Consider the following 20,890-nt stretch of genomic DNA (forward strand, 5'->3'; position numbering starts at 1 on the left):
TTTTAGTAATCAAATGCCGATGGTTGTTCGGTTTCTTTTTACCTGTCAACTCTCCTTTTTTGACAGATTTATCGCTTAAGCGCCTGTGAACTTTAAAGGATTTGACTGAACTCTATAAAATGTATTTTTCTGTTATGTCACGTCTCTTGACATAATGATCTTAGACATCATATAATCTGTGTTCATTTGTATCTATTTTTGTAATGAAAAGACTACCAACCCGAGCATCCTCCTCCAACAAGCCCTTCGCAAATAACTTTGCTGATAAATCGGCGGCGGCGCAGATGGATGGCGAACAGTTCGTTACGAATGTTATCCAACTCTCGCTTCTTTCTCCAACCTTTGAAAACTTTTTTGATCGCCTTTCCAACCTAATTTACACAGACATTATACTTTTATAGCCTTAGAAAATAACAACAAATGTATCATGACGTATTCATGATAACTTGTCAGTCTAAGAACCAAAACCATGTAACAATGCTGACCTCTGACCTCCCGTTTTTGAGAGAATTTACTTTTTTATTCAAACATTCTTTCCACTGTTAGTAAACTAACTTTATCAATGAAGACAAACTTGCTAGAGTAGATAAAAGAAATGCTATCGAAACAGACTTCACGATAAAACTAAGTCAAAATGCGTTGGGAGTGGACGGTGTAATAAGAAACCCCGTCGCCATCACTCACCGGGGCCAAAGCCTTGCCGATCTTTTTGAAAGTCTTCTTGACCCATTTTCCTGGGAGATAAAAAGGATTATGAACACATATACTCAAACTCAGGCCCGTTTCTATGTTTCACAGCTGACCGGCGGGACCAATTGTACACGCACTCATATGTACTCGCGAGCAATTCTGTTTTAGGAATAATTAATATTATAAGTATTTTAAGTAATATTTCATTGCGCATGATGTTAGCATTATTTTAATTTTAATGATGATAATAAAAAAGCTTGCCTTAGTGAAACTTTTACACGAGAAAGAACGGCAGATGATCAGTGCTCTTTTACAATTAACCTCAATCTTGTTCACAAAACAATTGCTATTGTACATTTTATCTTAACTGGTTTCTTACCGGCAGCGTCAACAACACCTCCGATCCATTTGCCAGCATCATCCAAAAATCCTTTGCAATTCTTTTCAGCTTGTTTGCATTTCAGACTCTTACAGTTGTCACACTTGAGAGACATTTTTCTTTTACATTCCTCTTTCTTCTCGACGACCGATTTTCTAGCATCAGCTAAAGCTTTCTCTGCTGCATCGAAGGCCTCTTTCACTGATTTTGCTGCTGCGTCTAATACCTAACAGAGAGGTGATAACACTAATCAGTGAGTATAGGTTGGTGAAGCTTAAGTTAAACCAAAGGTATGTTAAGTCTTTACTAAAGCAAGTGACTTATTCAGCCGGGGCTTTACCGAGTTTCCAAAAGCATCGGGTGCGACTTTGGGTAATACTGCTCCCCTCTGGATGAGATATCAAGGTTACAGTGGGAAGACTGGGGATCTCACCGAGGCACACATTAAAGGAACCAGCCAGGTCTCGAACCCAGACCTCCTCAGTCCTACGCACTAATCATTAGGCCGCGTCTCTCTGTTTACTCTTTGATTCCCAAAGATCTGGTTTTTAACTCTCCCCTCTTGCTACTATACATTTCCTTGTTAATTAGTTGCGAGAATTTGGTGTTAGATCAAGATAACGACTTTTGCTTGATGAGTTTGAGTATTCGCATTACCTGTTTGCTGGATAATGTGAGGATATTACAAAGAGAAGTTTCATGTTGATCCCCTCTGGGAGTTAAAGAGTTAGGCCGAAATAGTCTAACAGTAAATGTAAATGGTCTGAAACCACGAGCACTCCCTGATCAGTAAAAAAGGGATTTTATCCTCCACAAGATCTTGAAGAGCAGACAAATAAAATACAATTTTTTATAGAGAGTGGTAAAAGCAGGTAGTAATATCACTTACGTCGTTAATTCCACTCAAGTCCACTGTGACTCTGACATAGAACGAGGCTGAGGCGAAGCTCAATGAGTAACTTGCTGACAAAAATACTTCAGCCTTGATGAGGTTCAGGAAATTTCCTTGGATCAGCAGCTCCATGCGAGTCATTGTAAGGTTCAATCGACAGTACGTTGAAATTCCCAGCAGTGATGTGTAACCCTCGACATACGCCTGCGTTAAAAGATCAAGCAGAAAGCAGCAATTAAAAAATTGACGAAGGGCTAACAAAGTGCTAACGCTCGAGACGTCAGCTTCAGAGAAAATTTTCAGCGGCCCGTTTACATTATCAACTCAGCTGATGAAAAAAAATTATCTTGTAGTACCCTTCGCCAACGCAGCACCACAATTTCTTTAGAAACTTACCCCTTCATTCATTTGTGTGATTTTTATGATAAAGGCCGAGGTTTGTCGAAATGTCTGGCTGTTTTTATTTCATGATCGAATGAGAACTTACTTCAATGAAAGGTGGAGCTTGCCTGGCATCCACGTAGAACCAAGGTCCGTTTTGGCTGTCTGACGGGCTGCGAGTTATCGTAGCTATACCAAAGAAATCTATTGGGTCGGGCTTCAAGTCCACAAAAATGACCTGGAACAACACTCTGACCTTAGTTAATATGGTAAAGGGGATTTATAAAAAATAACAGCTAAAAGTTTCCTAAGAATAAATTTGTAGTTATCTCTGTGAAAAAACCGTGTGAATGAGATTCAGTTTAACCATCGCTGTCTGACGGGCTGCGAGTGTTGTAGCGATACCGAAGTAATCAGTCTATTGGATCAGGCTTCAAATACACAAAAATGACCTGCATCTTTTCTGTACTGATTAGCAGGGGAAGTTAAGGAACATATGCTCTTCTCGCGAAGAGTAGCGAACGTAGTTCTTGGTGTTGTGGCGTGGTCTTGTTATTGCTTATACTGGCCCCCATTTAAATCAGCGTTTAGTGTTTAATTAGGCCAGCCTGTCCTAATATCGCAAGTAAGCAGATAAATAAATATCAACTTTGTTGATATATTCAAATTATTTCGTTACCCCCACCGACGCAGCCCCAAACAGTTTCTTTAGAAACTATCAGCCTTTAAATAAATATCAGTCAACAATCAACTCACGCTTGATGATAATTTGACGTGAGCGTATATCTCCCATCCGAGAATGTTGACCCTTCCCTTGATCATGAATCCTTCGTAAATGTACGGTCCACCGGCGATACGCAAATCAACATCAGCAGTAGAATACGAACCCTAAAAATATTGAAATGACGCGCGGAAATATCATGGCTGATTATACTTCTGCTTTATTTTACTAACGGAGACCGTTTACTGAGGTATCGTCTTCACTCTTTCCATCACAAGATCTTTTTAGTAATTCTCCTTACCGTCTGCCATACAATTGTTATGATGTTAGTTTGGAGAATTTTGAACTGGATCAGTCAACTAAAAATCTCCTGATTGTAACTTTCTTTATTCTCTTCATGTGTTTGCTTGTTATTGTTTTGATATTGTAAGTAGAAATTCTGTCTTGGTCATTCATGGGACTGAAGGGTTAATACAACACCAAATTCTCGACGAGCAAGCGATGCAAAGCCATGAGTTGTGAGAAATAGCTCCCAGATAATTTGCTGTGATTTGGTTGACGGTGTCAACTGAGACACATGGTGAAAGGCAAAGAATTGAACTTTTGCCGTTTGTTGTCAGCTGTTTTCGCGGTAAAACGAATTATATTTCGTTAGTGAACCAATATGATACACAGAAAAGTTCTTTAAGTCGAGTTAGCTATCAATTTTTTATAATAATAGAAAGATGTTGCGTTACAACTGATAAATCAAGTGAAAATTTCTCAAAGAGTTATACCAAAACATGAAATCAGTTAATAGAGCAATTAATTTCTTTAGAAACTAGAAGAAAAAAGTTAAATGCGTAAAACATAAATTAAAGTGATTTGCAACATCTCGAACTATGAAACCTAATCTAAATTTTCTTATCAAAATTCTTACAAACGAGTCGAATCACCTCAGCTCCTTCTGGAAAACCTGATTCTGCTACTGGGGGAGGAAGTTGAAAAGTGAATCCTAGAAGCCTGATGATCTTTCCCAATGTGAGAGCTTCAATGGATGCATAGAAGAACTGCGGTTCACCGACACCGACGTATGCGCTACCACCAAAACAGTGACCCTAAGTGACGGACAACAAATTAAATATTTGACTCTGAAGTTGCTAGTACAGTGGTAGTGAATAAAATACTCAAACCATATCGTCAATTATCCACTGTTTATAACGATATTTAAAAAAATTGTATCAAGGCAGTGTCAAACATGCTTCTTAGACATTTGACCCAGCTTTTGGGATTAGCTTTTGGCGTTTTAACCTTACCTCTCCTTTAAAGATGAAGCAGTATCTACTCTCGAGTGAGGAAATAATACTTGCGGCTAGACTGCAATTGAAGCAATTACAGAAAAAAAAACCATGTCCCAGAACCATTTGGGCACTACTACCAACTTGGCTACGAAGCTTCACGTTGAGAGCGAGGCTTCGTTGTATGGTTGTCAAAAGCGCCCATTTAGTCTCTTTTTCTGTTCGCCTTCGAGGATCATTTCTTCTCTTAGTTTTTATCAGCAGGTCAAATCTGTAATATCTACGCTAAAATAGAGTACAGCCAAATCCATTCTGACATCAAATTGTATAAAAACTGTGAGTAAGTTGTTTACTCATGCATTTTACTTACGTCGTTGTTGAAATCCGCTGGTATTAGACAGTCGTACCCAAATTCGACTCGAGCTCCAAACTGTACACCAGTGATAGGTATTGGCGCTCCTACCTTGTACGTTAACCTGCCGTTCGAAATCATAGAGCACTCTTCATATTTAGCAGACTAGTTGCCGGTAAGAAAACAAAGATAACCTCAGCCATGTAGTTTTATTAGTGCGGCATCATCTTAAAAAGAGCTAGAGGCTGGCTTTAGCATGGCAGGTCATGGAATACATATATCTTATTAGACGTTTTGTTGTGTAGTATCGCTGAGCATTTTTACGAGTTGTGCCGTAAATAACGTGTAAAAATACTCAGCGATACTACACAACAAAACATATAATAAGTTATCTATTATCCAACACACCAAATTGCTATTTCAGTGCGGGCAAATTTCGCGGATATTTATTTACGGGGAGTGCGTGACAGAAGTGTGCGAAACGGAACGGAATTGGCGCTTTTTCGTGTTGCTGTTCCTATTTTCTTCAATGAATAAAGAGCTTTCCTGGTTGTCAAACTGTTTTTCCGCTATTTTGTTTTCTTTTCGTAACTTCAATCCAATTCTTCGCTTGCGCGATGCGAGAAAACCTGTCTAACCGGTTCTCTGGAGTACAAATACCGCTTGTACTCGTCTATGGCGTTATTTATACTCTATAGAGCGTAATTGGATAATAAATGTAGGTACTCTACTAAGACAAAGAAAGGCATTGAAAAAAACTTGCTAAAAGAAGACGGTGGAGTAGCACTTTTGTCGCTGCAGATCACGGCCCCTGAACGGGGATTACCAGTGAGTGAGTGAGTTAGTTTTCGGAGAAAATAAAGGAAATAGCTCTTTATGCACACTTGATGCTTTCGAAATTGCTGATCTTGGGAGTATGCCAGACATATGTTAAATGAACGCAGTACTGGCTTAACTCACAATCGAGTCAGTGTTTGACGCTCAAAGGTCGAATATCAGATCTCGAAATCCAAGACTCGATGTCTTGAGGGTAGCCAAGACCTTTCTTATTTGTCCCACGTTCGAGTGAAAAACAAAAATATATTTCTTCAGTCTACGACCTAACTCAAAATTGATCAATTATCTCATTCTCCAGTTGTTGTAGTGTAGTTTCCTGTTTTTACATACAGTTTAGAACACTGCCAATAAAATACTTGAGGCGTATTTTTTTTTCGCCATGTGAGTTTTTGTAATTTTGCAGAGATTTTCTTTTTTACCCAAGGATTTTAAGGCCATCCTGTAAAACGCAATAACTTCGATGGTCGCATAGATCCTTATATGTGGATTGTGGTTGTTGTTAAAAAAGAATTCAAGCATCTGGACGCCTGCGAGTGATTTTGTTTCTAATTGCCAAGCGTAGCTGGCCCCCACATCAGTAATGATTATTCAAGAAATCTTACCCAACGAAGATGTTTCCAAATGAAAGCCAAGGAATAAAGAAAGCTTTTCTCCACATGCCACGCATGCCCAGTTTTCCAGAAACTTGTGTTTCTATGAAGTCGTACTCCAACACACCAAACAAAAACAGTTCGTTGTTAGGAGCTATGATACCGTCACGTTCAATTTCCCCATTGACAGGTACTTTAATGTCCGCGCGGAATCCCAACTTGATATGCTTTGTAGTCTCGTTCCAATCCGCCTAGAAAATGAAAATACATTAGTGTACTTTGATAAATCAAAATTTAAAGAAATCAGTGAATAACAACTCCTTTTAATCCTTGTTGCAGAATCATTTTGAGTGGCCCTAAGATCAATAGTTGTTTTTCCTTTTCTCATTCGACCATCAATCCAAATTTCATGTAGCACGAGATTCTTTGACCACTCTCTCGCTCTCTCTCTCTCTTTGGATATAGCTCTCTCATTAAAGAAAATGAAATCGAGAAGTACTTACTTATTCCTTTTTCATATGATACGCTACAATTTGCACTGGGCATTGTTCATAACTAGGATTGAAATCGAGTCAGAATATGGACCTGAAATGACCCTGGGTTTCCACCGTGAATAGATGTTTTCAGTGGAAATATTTTTTTATAAAACACTACAGCATTATTTTGATAAGTCGGTCATAAAACAGTTCCGTTTCTCTTTTACGCAACTAATTTTAGCCCAGTTCTTACCTCCACGTAGAGTTCAAGCTTATGAAAGTAAAGCCCATCGTAAAGTCGGATATTAGCAAAGCCTGTGGCGATTCGTATCTTCTTCCACTCAAACTGACCAGTGATGTAAAACTTTACTGTGGGGCCAAGGATCATCTTAGAAATTTCGCACATTTTGTTGCTTTTGCAGTCTTTTGGTAAAACCAGCTGTGCTGCTGCAAAGATTCCTATGAAGATAGATTAAAATGTAGTTTTCAAATGACCGTCGAAAAGCCAAAATCACAACGGCCAATCATAACAAAGGTTTACATCTTAATTAGCCAATGAAAACTCAAACTAAAAACAGGCAAACCATCACAAACGCGGTAAAACGCGGGCGAACATGTCATGATTAGTTTTCGTTTTGCGTCTGATTGGTTGGGAGGACAGCGTGAGATTTCTAAACCAATCACAAAAACAACCACGAATTACTTCTGACATTCAGTAGAAAATGGCTGTCACAGGTAGTACCAACCTTTTGGAACAGCAGTTGTCACTTGAGTGTGAAGGGGCTCCTTGGAATACTTAGTTTCGTCATCTGTCAGGATTTGCTGAAATCCTATCTCCTCGGTCGGGTGAAATGATACTCCAATCTAAAGGAAAGAAACGAGTATATCAACTGATAGGAAATCAATGCTTCATATGACTGCCTCAAGTAATTTAATTTAATTTAATAACTATTAGAGCGCTATTTTCATTCAATGATCAACAGCGCTTAACAACTTAGAATACTACAGTAAATTCAAATTTATAAAACTAATTACATGTACATTAATATTAACAATGTATGTTAAAAATAAGAATAATATGGACTATCCATAATAAGGATCTTAATTAGGAATAAGGATCTTAATAAGGCACTTAATTAGTAATACTAATAAAAGTAATTGTCAGACAGGGTACTTTGAGAAAGCTGCACGAAATAAATAAGTTTTCAGCTTACATTTAAAAATGGAAAATGATTGAATATCACGTAATTCAGCTGGCAAAGCATTCCATAAGTACGGGGCAGCAGCAGAGAATGATCTGTCCCCCAACGTGGCAAGCATTTTCCCCTTAGGAGGGTCAAGTAATAAACTTTGATTTGATCTAAGATTATATACAGACCTAGGCTTGATGTCAATTAGTTCAATGATATACCTAGGCGCCCATCCATGAATAGCTTTAAATGTTAATGTATTGAATTAAATGTTAAGTATTGAATTAATGATAAATAACATAGTAATTCAGTAATCCTGGATCATAGGTGAGGCTACAACACAAAAGACCATTGAACGTGGACACGCTTATATTTAAACACTGTTATATTATAAATACTAACACAAAGAATATATGAAATACATATATCTGAACTGCGGTTATGAAACGTATACGTGCACGATTCTCGCAGTAAAGCACTATTTAAGCAATAGTAAAGGTCAGACCTGAAAAAATTCAGGCCTGTACAAGATTCGAACCATTGACCTCTGCGATACTAGTGCAGCGCTGTACCAATTGAGCTAACAAGCCAACTGGAAGTACTTTACTGCGAGAATCGTGCACATATACGTTTCATAACCGCAGTTCAAATCCATTTATTTCATATATTCGTTGTGATGTGCTTGTTAGCTCAATTGGTAGAGCGCTGCACTAGTATCGCAGAGGTCAGTGGTTCGAATCCCGTACAGGCCTGAATTTTTTCAGGTCTGATTTTCACTCTTGCTTAAATAGTGCTTTACAGCGAGGATGGCGCACATATACATTATAAATACTGTGTGAGTTTGTCACGCAGGCTAAGTTGTTAAATTTCGAATACTAACCTAGAAGTATGAAAATCGTCCTTACCTTAGTAAAATATGCGACTCAAGACACCGCAGTTTTGAAATTATGAACAGGAAGGCCAATAACTTTTTCTAAACATCTTTTGAAGTCCGTGGTCACGGTAGGAGTTGTATGGTAGCTGGAACAAATTATCGTAATTAAGCTTACCTGAAGCTCCAATCCAATGGCATCAAGAAAATCTACTCCAATTCCTGACAATTTCTCGGACAATGCACCAAATGATTCGCTATCAAACGAAAATCCAACAGCAAACGTTAGTCTTCCAAATCTGATTCCTGTGATGACCTCAACATGTATCGGCACACCGCCGGCGTCGATTGATCCAGTGAACCGATATACGGCAGCTTTGTCAATTTTCCTAAGCAACTCCACAGGCTTCATGGTAAAATCCCATAATCCTGCCCCCCTATGATTAAAAATATGTAACTGAAAAAAGGAAATCATCGGTGAAAGCACTCAAGATGTAAAGGCACCGATAAACAAGTACTTCCTTAGTTTTATGTACCATTCTTTGCGTTAATTAGTGCCTACCTCACTTGTATTGTAATACGCACTATTTTCATTTTAGCCTTGGAGTTCAAGCGAGCAATTGCCGAAAGAAAATGATGAAATCAAATCAATAAAGAAACAGAATAGTGCGCCAAAAATTTAAACAAGCAACCAAATACATATAACTAAAAAAAACTCAAAACGTCAGCAGAGAAACTGTTCACGATGGCCGCTTTACATTATCAGCTCAGTGGAAAAACCAGATTATTTTTGTATCCCACCACCGAAGTACCACCATAGTTCCCTTAGAAAATTGCCCCATTTATTTATTTGTGAAAAAACGGTTAAGTTAAATACGAAGAATAAAACGTACTTTAGGGCATTGACGAAGAAGTCTGGAAGAGAATTGGGATTGATACCAAATGATGACAGCATGTCCATAAATGTACCAGAATCAGCTTTTCCTTTAGCGTATACTGAACCACTATTGACATCCTTCTTGACTTCTGTATCAAAAACATTTCCTGTATCCAGAGTGTAACTGCCCTTAGCTTTAAATGTCTGAGAGTTTCCTTCTGTATAGTACGAGAACCTGAAATTCAAGCAAGAATTAATGACATGTATCCTGCAGAGCATACTATGCACTAAGATCCACATTCCATGGGTTAACTATTTAACCCCTTAGAGAGACCAGCATTTGGTTTCTCACCACCTTATCACCACTGAATCAAACTTTAAGCTTAGGAGAATGTAGGAAATGACCACCCACTAAAAAAGCTCTTGGTTGTTAAACATACTCTCCTTGTTGGTAACATAGCGAATGCATAGAGGACAGTGTGGAAAATAGGCATAGAGGACAGTGTGGAGAATATGCATAGAGGACAGTGTGGAGAATAGGCATAGAGGACAGTGTGGAAAATATGCATAGAGGACAGTGTGGAGAATAGGCATAGAGGACAGTGTGGAGAATAGGCATAGAGGACAGTGTGGAGAATAGGCATAGAGGACAGTGTGGAGAATAGGCATAGAGGACAGTGTGGAGAATAGGCATAGAGGACAGTGTGGAGAATAGGCATAGAGGACAGTGTGGAGAATAGGCATAGAGGACAGTGTGGAAAATATGCATAGAGGACAGTGTGGAGAATAGGCATAGAGGACAGTGTGGAGAATATGCATAGAGGACAGTGTGGAAAATATGCATAGAGGACAGTGTGGAGAATAGGCATAGAGGACAGTGTGGAGAATATGCATAGAGGACAGTGTGGAGAATATGCATAGAGGACAGTGTGGAGAATAGGCATAGAGGACAGTGTGGAGAATAGGCATAGAGGACAGTGTGGAGAATAGGCATAGAGGACAGTGTGGAGAATAGGCATAGAGGACAGTGTGGAGAATAGGCATAGAGGACAGTGTGGAGAATAGGCATAGAGGACAGTGTGGAAAATATGCATAGAGGACAGTGTGGAGAATAGGCATAGAGGACAGTGTGGAGAATATGCATAGAGGACAGTGTGGAAAATATGCATAGAGGACAGTGTGGAGAATAGGCATAGAGGACAGTGTGGAGAATATGCATAGAGGACAGTGTGGAGAATATGCATAGAGGACAGTGTGGAGAATAGGCATAGAGGACAGTGTGGAGAATAAGCATAGAGGACAGTGTGGAGAATAGGCATAGAGGACAGTGTGGAGAATAGGCATAGAGGACAGTGTGGAGAATAGGCATAGAGGACAGTGTGGAGAATATGCATAGAGGACAGTGTGGAGAATATGCATAGAGGACAGTGTGGAGAATAGGCATAGAGGACAGTGTGGAGAATAGGCATAGAGGACAGTGTGGAGAATAGGCATAGAGGACAGTGTGGAGAATATGCATAGAGGACAGTGTGGAGAATATGCATAGAGGACAGTGTGGAGAATAGGCATAGAGGACAGTGTGGAGAATAGGCATAGAGGACAGTGTGGAGAATAGGCATAGAGGACAGTGTGGAGAATAGGCATAGAGGACAGTGTGGAGAATAGGCATAGAGGACAGTGTGGAGAATAGGCATAGAGGACAGTGTGGAGAATAGGCATAGAGGACAGTGTGGAGAATAGGCATAGAGGACAGTGTGGAGAATATGCATAGAGGACAGTGTGGAGAATATGCATAGAGGACAGTGTGGAGAATATGCATAGAGGACAGTGTGGAGAATAGGCATAGAGGACAGTGTGGAGAATAGGCATAGAGGACAGTGTGGAGAATAGGCATAGAGGACAGTGTGGAGAATAGGCATAGAGGACAGTGTGGAGAATATGCATAGAGGACAGTGTGGAGAATATGCATAGAGGACAGTGTGGAGAATATGCATAGAGGACAGTGTGGAGAATAGGCATAGAGGACAGTGTGGAGAATAGGCATAGAGGACAGTGTGGAGAATATGCATAGAGGACAGTGTGGAGAATAGGCATAGAGGACAGTGTGGAGAATAGGCATAGAGGACAGTGTGGAGAATAGGCATAGAGGACAGTGTGGAGAATAGGCATAGAGGACAGTGTGGAGAATATGCATAGAGGACAGTGTGGAGAATAGGCATAGAGGACAGCGTGGAGAATATGCATAGAGGACAGTGTGGAGAATATGCATAGAGGACAGTGTGGAGAATAGGCATAGAGGACAGTGTGGAAAATATGCATAGAGGACAGTGTGGAGAATAGGCATACTGATATCAGGGTGTAAACGGTAACTTGATGAAAATAAAAGATGGAAACAGGTTAGAACGAACCCATCAAGTAAAAATCAGCAATTTCCCAGCATTGGTTCATAATTTTCAAAACGTTTAAAATATTATGGCACGACTACCCGAATTTCATCCCATGATTTGCGGTTTTTACTTTAAAATGTTCAGGACGCTTTATTTCAATTTGTTTGAAGTGTTAATCTGATGTCAGTAATTTAGCCTGCATAGCAGGTGTTGTTTGGGCGAGCGAGTGCTCAGTATTTTCTTAGCAAAAAATGGCCACCATCTTTGATTAAATGGCAGCGGAAGGCTGGGGAGAGAGAGAAATTTGTACCAAGGGAGTGAGTGATGGTCAGAAATTAGGAGAGGGGCTGGGGTGGGGGAGTGAAAATTTTCTCTTCGCTGCGTCCCACCCTCTACCCCTATAGTCGACTTTAACTCTAAATTAAACATGGTTGGTTAAATAAACGATCGCGCGCCTCTTAAGGTTAACTCGCCATAATAAGACGGCTGCATTGCAGGCTATCACTAACCTGACATCCGTCAACTTATACCCGGAAATGGGCACGTAGTCTGCAGATCTATCGACCATGAACTCGTATTTTCTCAGTGCCTGCGCCTCGTCTATCCATATAGAAAAACCTAAAACATTTTCTGCCTGATCAGTCGTAGTCCACCCTGGAATGGCGGAGATCCGATCGTAGTAGGTTGCTATATTGTCCACGACCGTCTTAATAGTTACTGGATCGACCGTCTCAAAACACACCTGTCACGGGGAAAGGAATGGTTTTATAAAAAGAAATTCACATTAAACAAGCTTTTCGAGACTGAGATTGCGCGATAATGAGTGATGGAAATTTCCTGTTAATTCATTCAGATATAATGCGTGAAAACCACTGAAACAAAAGATGAGCTCTGTCTGAGTGTGTAGTACCAGCTTAGACTCTTGGATAATTGAGTGGAGATGGACAAGGAAATTACAAAAATGACTTAAACAAAGTAATAGGGACATAAGCATGAATTTTGAAAAGAACAAATCCAGTACATTGGTCGGTTTATATTAGCGCACTTAAGTGTGAACATTTCCATACAGTCTGCTTAACTGCATCTGCTTTTTTGTAAATATTTGTTCCTTTTCATACGCGCAGAAGTGGAAAGAAAGTCTTAGCAGCGAGAGGTGTTCAAAGGGTCTAATTAAAACCGATTAAAGCCGAACTTATGCGACGAGCTCTTGATGCATGGCTATTGAAGTGATTAGCCATAAGCTAAACTGAGCATTAAAAGCCATCAAAAATCCAGCGGTGCCACTCATTTTTAAATGAGACACCTAAATAGACTGGTAGTTTTCATGTGTAGCGGTTTTCTTAGCCAGTAACTCCTAGTTATTGTGTATCAACTCACAAACCTTGGTAAGGTTTTTCTTTCCATAATCATCCTTGTCGTCTGGCTCGATTAGAATTGCAAACCATCCACTTTCCAGCTCAGATTTGATAAAAAAAAAACTCGTATATACAGCGTAAGGCACATCTTGTTTGTAAGCTCCAGTAGCTGAGAATTTTTCCGTTGCTGTACATTCGAGAGCAATCCAAGAATTTGGATCTGCCGCTGTTTTGTCTGGTTTATCGGGCTGAGGTACTATGGAAAAGAATTCAAATAATAGATATATATACCGAATGAAGAAAAGAGCTATGAATTCTTATATGTTTGCCCGACTCCGGGTGTTAGGTGTAGCCGCACGAATGATGCCCGATGTATTTTGAACATCCTATCAATGAGCTTCTTAAAACTCCGGCATTCTCCATGACTTTAACCTTGCGACAAGAGGAGGGTGGACATCCTTTTCAGTTCGGAGAAGCATTGGAACTAGTCGCCTCATGCTACAGACTTGGATAAGCTACGGTAGAATGACCTTCTTCAAAAACAGCACGAGCCCGTAGAGTGAATGCAATTTGTAGTCAATTTGTAGAGCTTATTTATTCCAAATTGCTCTAAAAGCCATTTAGTTGTTTGGTACCAATGCAGCTTTAATTTCTTCAATTGTCTGTAATGTTTAACATTAGTTGAGGTATTTTAAATTTTGCATTTACCGGTATGTAATTATCCCTGAAAAAAAAAATGACCGACTTACACTGGAACTATTTCTTACCAGAACATCCATCTGCTTGTGTGGGACAATCTTTATTTTCCTGCGCAAAGCCAACACAGTCGTCTCCGCCATTAGCTGGAGGAGGATTGGTACAAGTTCTAGTTCGTGTCTTGTGACCTTGAAGACAATACTTGGGTTCTGTGCACGTGGTCCAGGCGGACCAAGTTGAAAAGACGCCGTCCACAGCACCTGGAAGAGTATCGTTTGTCGCTTAGTATCAAAAAGAAGTAAAAAGCGAGTTGAGGCATAAAACGATTATTTTTCTATTAGGTGATTCCTCAGAAAAAAAAAAAGTCATCGAACAATATTTCTGAAACTTCCCTGATATGTTCCTTAGCTGGCATTAATCACACATGTTGTTAAATCGTTTTATAGTACATTTTGCAGACGCTAGAAACAAGAGCTTTTACAGTAACGCTTGAAAAAACCCTGATAGGTAGAAAGTCTATAACATATGGAAAAATTTAAAAAATACTTTGTGGAAAAATCACAAAATGTTTAAACGTTCGTCAAGTTGCTTTCTCGAGTAACGGGCCTCGCACACATTTGTAGCGATATCTTTTTTTCCTTTCGATGTTTTTCTTCTAATTTCTCCAATTTAACGAGGATAATTTTGTACGCCAAAATAACGAAATAAAAATATAGGTTACCGAGCTCGTTCAAGGACTAAAGACCATCTACCTCTTTACCTTGCCCCGTGATTGAAAAACAATACTCGAAATGCGCGCTTATGCGCATGATGACGTGATTTTTATGCGCAGTACAAGATACGCAGTGCAATACTGAGGAATCATTTTAAACTAGGACATGTCCCAACTTTTAAAAGACAAAATATATATTTTTTGTGTATGTAAAAGAAAATATGAACGGGACTAAAATGTATGCTTTTACATTATTTTGTGTATGTACAACAGTTTGTTAATCTATTCGACTTTGCCTCTTCCGATTTTAACATATTGTATATCAGATGGATTCTAGATAAGCTATTCATCTTTTTTCCTCAGCAGTCCTTTCATGAGCTCAACTCATTATTGGCCATCTAGTGAGACTTTCGTTGAAAATTTCTTACCAGGGCATGAGGTCAATTTACAGCTTTTGGCTTGATCGAAGTCACCACTGCAATTTTGACCTTGATTGGCGGGAACAGGGTTGTCGCAGAGTCTGCTTCTAGACTGAGTACCAGTGCCACACGTTTGACTACAAGCTGACCAAGCTGACCATGAGCCAAAACCACCATCCACTGCACATAAATAAAAAGATGAAGTTATGAATTAGTTGATAAGTAAAAAGAATGAATGAGCGTGAATTAATGAGAGTGAATGAATATGAACAAATGATGTAACAACTGAAAATCTTCTCGTGACATTGTAAAGGGAATCATTCATTAACCTGGACAAGGTGTGAAGCAAGCTTTAGTCACTTCCGTGTCGTTACCAGGGCAGCCTGCTCCGCCATTCATCGGAGGTGGTTGATTACAAATCCTGCTTCTTCGTAAAATAGATCCACCTGATATACCACATGTCTTGGTACACGTTTCCCACGGGGACCAGGCACTCCATCCTCCATCAAGAGGGGAAGCTAAAAGGAAACGAAAATTTATTCAAAACAATAGCTCATACGCCTTGACGGATTTCTAACAGTTCAGCATTCGTAGAGGTAAAACGTTTGTTTTACAATTTGACGATAAATCATTCCGATAGAATTGAAAAACTTGTCATTATCAAGGAGAAGAGTTCAAAATGACGCTTGATTATAAATGTAAAAAAGAAGAAATGATCAAGCGACACAACTGAACAATCTAGTTATTTTACATTTGAAATCGCTCTTGCTATTTCAAGCGATAACCCATTAGGTAATTTTCCTGAATGCACGATTGCCATATATTCTGGTCCTTTCAAGTGCAAATCAAACCTTCCACTGGAACTTCCACACTCCTTGCAGAGTGTAGGGATAGTAAAAACTCAGGCTTTTACAGAAAAGCCCAGTGAAAATGCTTTCAAAGCGCGCGCTCATGGCGACTTAACCAAAAAAAGGTCGTCACCTCATGATATTGAACGATAAAGTAACTTCCTCAAAATAGCCCCGCAAATTTCATGCCGCCAAACATCGCACATCAAACTTCATCACGGAACCAGTAACCAATCAGCTGTAGTTCTCAAATCAGCTGCAGGCTAAGGAACGTGTGTTACAATCACATTTAAAATTATGGGCATGTATAGGGGATAGGCTAACTTACTTTTCTTTTTAAATGAAATTCTAGAAATTACGATTTTATCGCAGCAAAAAAATGCTATACATTGGACCTTTACTTGGAACATGTTTCTGCTTAACATAATATAATCAAATGATTTACCTTAATTGCTGTCAGTGATTATAAATAAAAATTTTTTTGAATAAAAGCCGCGCTAGAAACGCTTCAAATTAAATTAACGTTTCACCTATAATCCAGTGAAAACGGTACAATCCGCTAGAATTTTTCATTCTGAAACTTTGGACCTGAAAGTGATCATCTGTGACAGGATATCAAATTCCTTACTTGGACATGGGGAAATACATTCCAGCTTCGTTTGAAATGTGTCTCCAGAACAAGGCTGCCCGTCAGAAGTAGGGATGGGGTTAGTGCACGATCTTGTCCTGTTTACTACAGATCCCCCGCATGGGTTCTCACACAGAGACCACTGACTCCATTCTGTAAAACCGCCGTCGACTGCAACCACATTTTCAAAATTACGTTAGTGGCTATGGAGGTCAGTTGTATGTCATGATAATGGAATATTTGAAGACAATGATTTAATTTTAGAATAGATTTAAACGTTCAGGTTCTTTCTTTTTGTTCCATTCGTCCATTAAAGTTTGAAGTAGGCAACAAGTTTTGCAGTGCTCTGGAGAACCTTATAAAAACGATAAAATCGATATTCGGGGATTTATGAATGAATTGTTAGGGAAATATTTTTAGTTAATGTGGTATAAAGGAAATATGGACTTAACAACTGCTTAACTTCATGCAAATTTGGAATTTTCTAGCCTTGCGGGAGCCTTGCTATCGCTATTTTAGGACTTTCATCGTTATACTGTTGACCATTTCAATTACATTTCCAAAGGAGCCGACAAGGAGAATTAGTTTAACAATCAAGATTTTCTTTAGTTGGTGATCATTTGCTGTATTCTCATGACCTTAATCTGTGACTTAGGGCTGACATTGCAAGCAGAAATCTGATGCTAGTCACCCTTACTTATGAGCCAAAACGTATCGCTCAGTACGAATAGCACGCAATGAAAATCAACAGAGTTTGTAAGTGGTAGAGATATCAGTTTTGGCGAAATACTCACTCAGACAATCTAACTGCTCGGCACTATCTCCACCACAGTACTTCCCATCCTCAGTCGGGATGGGATTGGTGCAAGTCCTTGTTCGTATTCGCTGATTTCCCGCGCAAACGCCCGCTGCGCAGCCGCTCCACGCTGTCCAACCGGACCAACCGCCATCCACTGCAGCGCCAGCGTACAAAAAGTTAAAAGAAAATATATTCAGTAATTAAAGAACGTTTCGTGATTTGCTAGTTTTCCAAACATTTTTGAAGAAATGAAAGAATTCGAAATATTCGCATATGGTATTATTATCGTGCAAGGTAAAATGATTCATTTTAAGCCGTTTGACAATGAAAATAGTAAAAAATTAAGTGAAATAAAGAAGTAATTATTTACAGATGACAACATAACATCATATCTAAGTCAAACTCTCTCCATCAAAAGAGGAGTTATTTACATGTGAATAAATAAAATCAGATCTAAGTAATAGTCTCTCCATTAAATGTTTTTATTACACGACTCGGGCCGTCAGAGGGCCAATAACTAAAATCAACCAATCAAAATGCTCTATTGCCGGTCAATATTCTCTCAATATTGGACCGGGCACTGTCCCGAATGGTCCCGAATGATACTGCACTTGTGTCCCTCTGACCTTCAGTCGTATAATAACTCTCTTATTAACCAAGCTTGCTCGGAACCGTACTGGAAGAATATCGGTCCTCGGTCTTTTTTGTACGGACCTCGCTGCGCTCGGTCCGTACTGTCAAGACCTCGGGCCGATATTCTCCCAGTACGGCCCTCGCTCTTGGTTAATAAGATATATGTATAGGATCTATTTTAAGCGTAGGTGTTTTTTGCATCGCCAACTGGAATCAAAGTGATGAAGTATCTCGACAACTGAAAATCTTTTGTAAGAATATCTTTCATCAGAATGATATCAGTAATAAAGTGAAGCGGAAGAGTTTATTGAGAACTTTCTTGCGTGAAGATGTAAAATAACAAACACGTATTACCATAATTTTGTTGAGAGAAATTTAATGGAAGGAAATATAGCTTGTTGCTTTTTTGACAAGAAAAGCTAATCAAAACGATAAAAACGTATTTTTCTTTTTGATAGCAAATTCCAGTTCAATTTTTCTTCCAACAAAAGTACGGAATAAAGGTGTAAAGAGGAAGAATCTGGCCGTTCAAAGGGTCTCAAAAGTAAGAATATCGTCTTAGGCACGAAAAGTATATATGTACACATTAAAAGGAAATCATGTATTGAAGTAGCTACCTTCTCTCTGAGTACTGATTGCCATAAATTGAAAAACAAAGACAAAGCTTTTCAGAGCTTTGATTATGATTGAGTAGTACTCATTTTTCTTAAAAAAACATTCGAGGGCCGTCTCATGGCTAAGTTAATTAAAAGTGAAAAATTAACAGAGGGAAATAAAGAAAATCTTAAGTAAAAGCAATTTATTAACTTCTCTTGGTAGGAGTTACCTAAAAAAACTTCAAAAATTAATGGCTCTTGGTTTTCAACTAGTATCACGGAACACTGGAAATCAGATGAGTTTTAATGAGCTAAAGGCGGCTAATTCAGCTTCCAGTTCAAATATGGTCCCAATATTTTAGCTTTAAGTTGCTAACACATGAACACTTTAATTCAAAATGAATCTTTTACTCACCAGCGCCTCTCGTAGAATTCCATAAAGTCGCTAAAAGTAACAGAAAATTTAAGAGTTTTAAGTTACTTCTCATCTTGAATGAGTTAAAAAAATGAAAATTCATGTGAACTGTTAGGGGCTAAAGCATAGCCAAGCACTCCTATCCTATGGAGTGTTGAATGTACATTCACTCAACAGAGAAACGAATGATCATGATGCGATTCAACTACATTGATTTATACACAGCTGAAATAACGCCTTATAATATATTTAGCTAGGTGAACAAACAAGAAACGATGGTTGTTACCGATGCCAAACAGCTAAAGTGTTGATTTGTGTATAAACTCTACTCTTGATTTTCTCCCACCTGAAATAAAAAAATCCAGAAAATGAAAATCATCATTCAAATCTTTGACCCATGGAAGATTCTTTAGCGCTTGTAATTTCTCAGTTAATATTTTTGGATGAAATATGTTAAATCATTAAAAAGTGACACTTTGAATATCTCTTGGCGAGTCAAATTTAAACTCAAGACTCTTTTCGAAATGATATTTATCATAAAAATCCGCGGTTAAAATGAACTTTGACTCTTCAACAATCAGATCAGAAATGGTTTGAAATTTTCATCATTCTATTTTTCTCAAAATGTACCATCCGTTTTCAGTTTCCAGCAAATGAATTAGCTAAATCGCATGTCGTCTATTTGAAAACTGCTTGCATAACGGGTTATTCGATAGAGTCATGTGCCATAATCGGAAAAACATTTTTGATGTTTAAGTTCTCTTCAATAGAACTATAATAAAAATTAGCGTATACCAAAAGAATATCCAATGTATTGTAATTTTCTTGACCACTCAACCTTAGCCGATAAGTTCATTTTTATTTCCTTAATCGATTCGCGAATCCTACACCAAGTACATTAATTTTCGAATCAAGATACATTTTCCACCAGCACTGGGAGATTTAATTACATATAATCCGAGAACGACTCTCAAATCGTTTGGAGAAATGTACAGCTCTAGAAACAAATTTGTTTCGGATACGCGAACAGGTGGCCGGTTCTCATGAAAAATATTTCATGTGCTCTAGTAACATTAATTACTTTTACAAAACAAATAAACATTCGCGACGTAACAATTGAAAATTTTTATTTTTCTTTTTAAATTTTTGAAAATGGATGGAAAAAATTTCTATTTTCCCTTATTAAAATATACCACCGGAATTCTACAGTCTCTCTATCTTAATTTATTTGAGTCAATTTTTTCCAGCAAAGATTTTTCTTACAAAGGTATGTTTCCCTTGTGCGCTATTAAATTTTATCGGTTAATATTTTTTCAGAAAACATCATGTGTTCAAGTTCAAGTTTTTTTCGGATACTATCTCTTGTCATAAAGTTTATAGTACTTTACAAGTTGAATGGAAATCATTAACGCTGAACGAAAAAGATGTGACTTGGTCACCGCTGATCAAATAAAATTTTAAACAAAAATCTATGAATTCATAAAATTATGTCAAAGACACTCCTAGAAAGTTTGAACTTTTCCGAAATCATTAATACCTATAACCAAAATGATAGGTTCACAATTTGATTTTTGGAATAAACTCTTTACTCTAGGAGGGTTGTCACGAGATGTGATTAAAATTTCATGATCAGTAGTAGCGTTCACTGGCAAACATTTAACTGAACCATTTCCAACAGATTCAAAGTGATTTAAAATTGATGTCTTCGTTACCATTGCCACGGGTGTGCTTTGGAACGATGCTGTCTCTGGAATTAACCTCACGTTATTTAAATGTAGCATTAAAGTGTGTATTGGGATTGAGGAGCTTCTCCTGAAATTAAAACTGATTGACAGACTCGATCCAGCGACGGCGACGTGACGGAGAAAT

General features: G+C 38.5%; 1 protein-coding gene and 1 pseudogene across 2 annotated transcripts in view; one reads left to right on the forward strand and one right to left on the reverse strand.

Annotated features, from left to right (window-relative positions):
* LOC111331726 (uncharacterized) overlaps positions 1-19,180 on the reverse strand; it is a 49,355-nt gene extending 30,175 nt beyond the window's left edge. Inside the window, exons 1-21 of the mRNA XM_022936894.2 lie at positions 19,022-19,180; positions 17,373-17,531; positions 16,579-16,749; positions 15,432-15,620; positions 15,112-15,282; positions 14,043-14,231; positions 13,302-13,531; positions 12,430-12,662; positions 9,550-9,768; positions 8,835-9,093; positions 7,342-7,459; positions 6,849-7,054; positions 6,132-6,370; positions 4,711-4,816; positions 3,999-4,160; positions 3,099-3,230; positions 2,449-2,580; positions 1,959-2,165; positions 1,070-1,295; positions 685-734; positions 221-371 (exon numbers count right to left, since the gene is read on the reverse strand). Of these exons, the coding sequence (XP_022792629.2) occupies positions 221-371; positions 685-734; positions 1,070-1,295; positions 1,959-2,165; positions 2,449-2,580; positions 3,099-3,230; positions 3,999-4,160; positions 4,711-4,816; positions 6,132-6,370; positions 6,849-7,054; positions 7,342-7,459; positions 8,835-9,093; positions 9,550-9,768; positions 12,430-12,662; positions 13,302-13,531; positions 14,043-14,231; positions 15,112-15,282; positions 15,432-15,620; positions 16,579-16,749; positions 17,373-17,531; positions 19,022-19,124 (3,652 nt within the window). The 5' untranslated portion in view covers positions 19,125-19,180. The remainder of the gene's footprint in view (positions 1-220; positions 372-684; positions 735-1,069; positions 1,296-1,958; positions 2,166-2,448; positions 2,581-3,098; positions 3,231-3,998; positions 4,161-4,710; positions 4,817-6,131; positions 6,371-6,848; positions 7,055-7,341; positions 7,460-8,834; positions 9,094-9,549; positions 9,769-12,429; positions 12,663-13,301; positions 13,532-14,042; positions 14,232-15,111; positions 15,283-15,431; positions 15,621-16,578; positions 16,750-17,372; positions 17,532-19,021) is intronic.
* LOC148736186 (uncharacterized) overlaps positions 1-20,890 on the forward strand; it is a 300,358-nt pseudogene that overhangs the window by 70,530 nt on the left and 208,938 nt on the right. The window lies entirely within an intron of this gene.

The sequence above is a fragment of the Stylophora pistillata genome, chromosome 3 (genome assembly GCF_964205215.1).
Source record: "Stylophora pistillata chromosome 3, jaStyPist1.2, whole genome shotgun sequence".
NCBI classification, from domain to species: Eukaryota; Metazoa; Cnidaria; class Anthozoa; order Scleractinia; family Pocilloporidae; genus Stylophora; species Stylophora pistillata.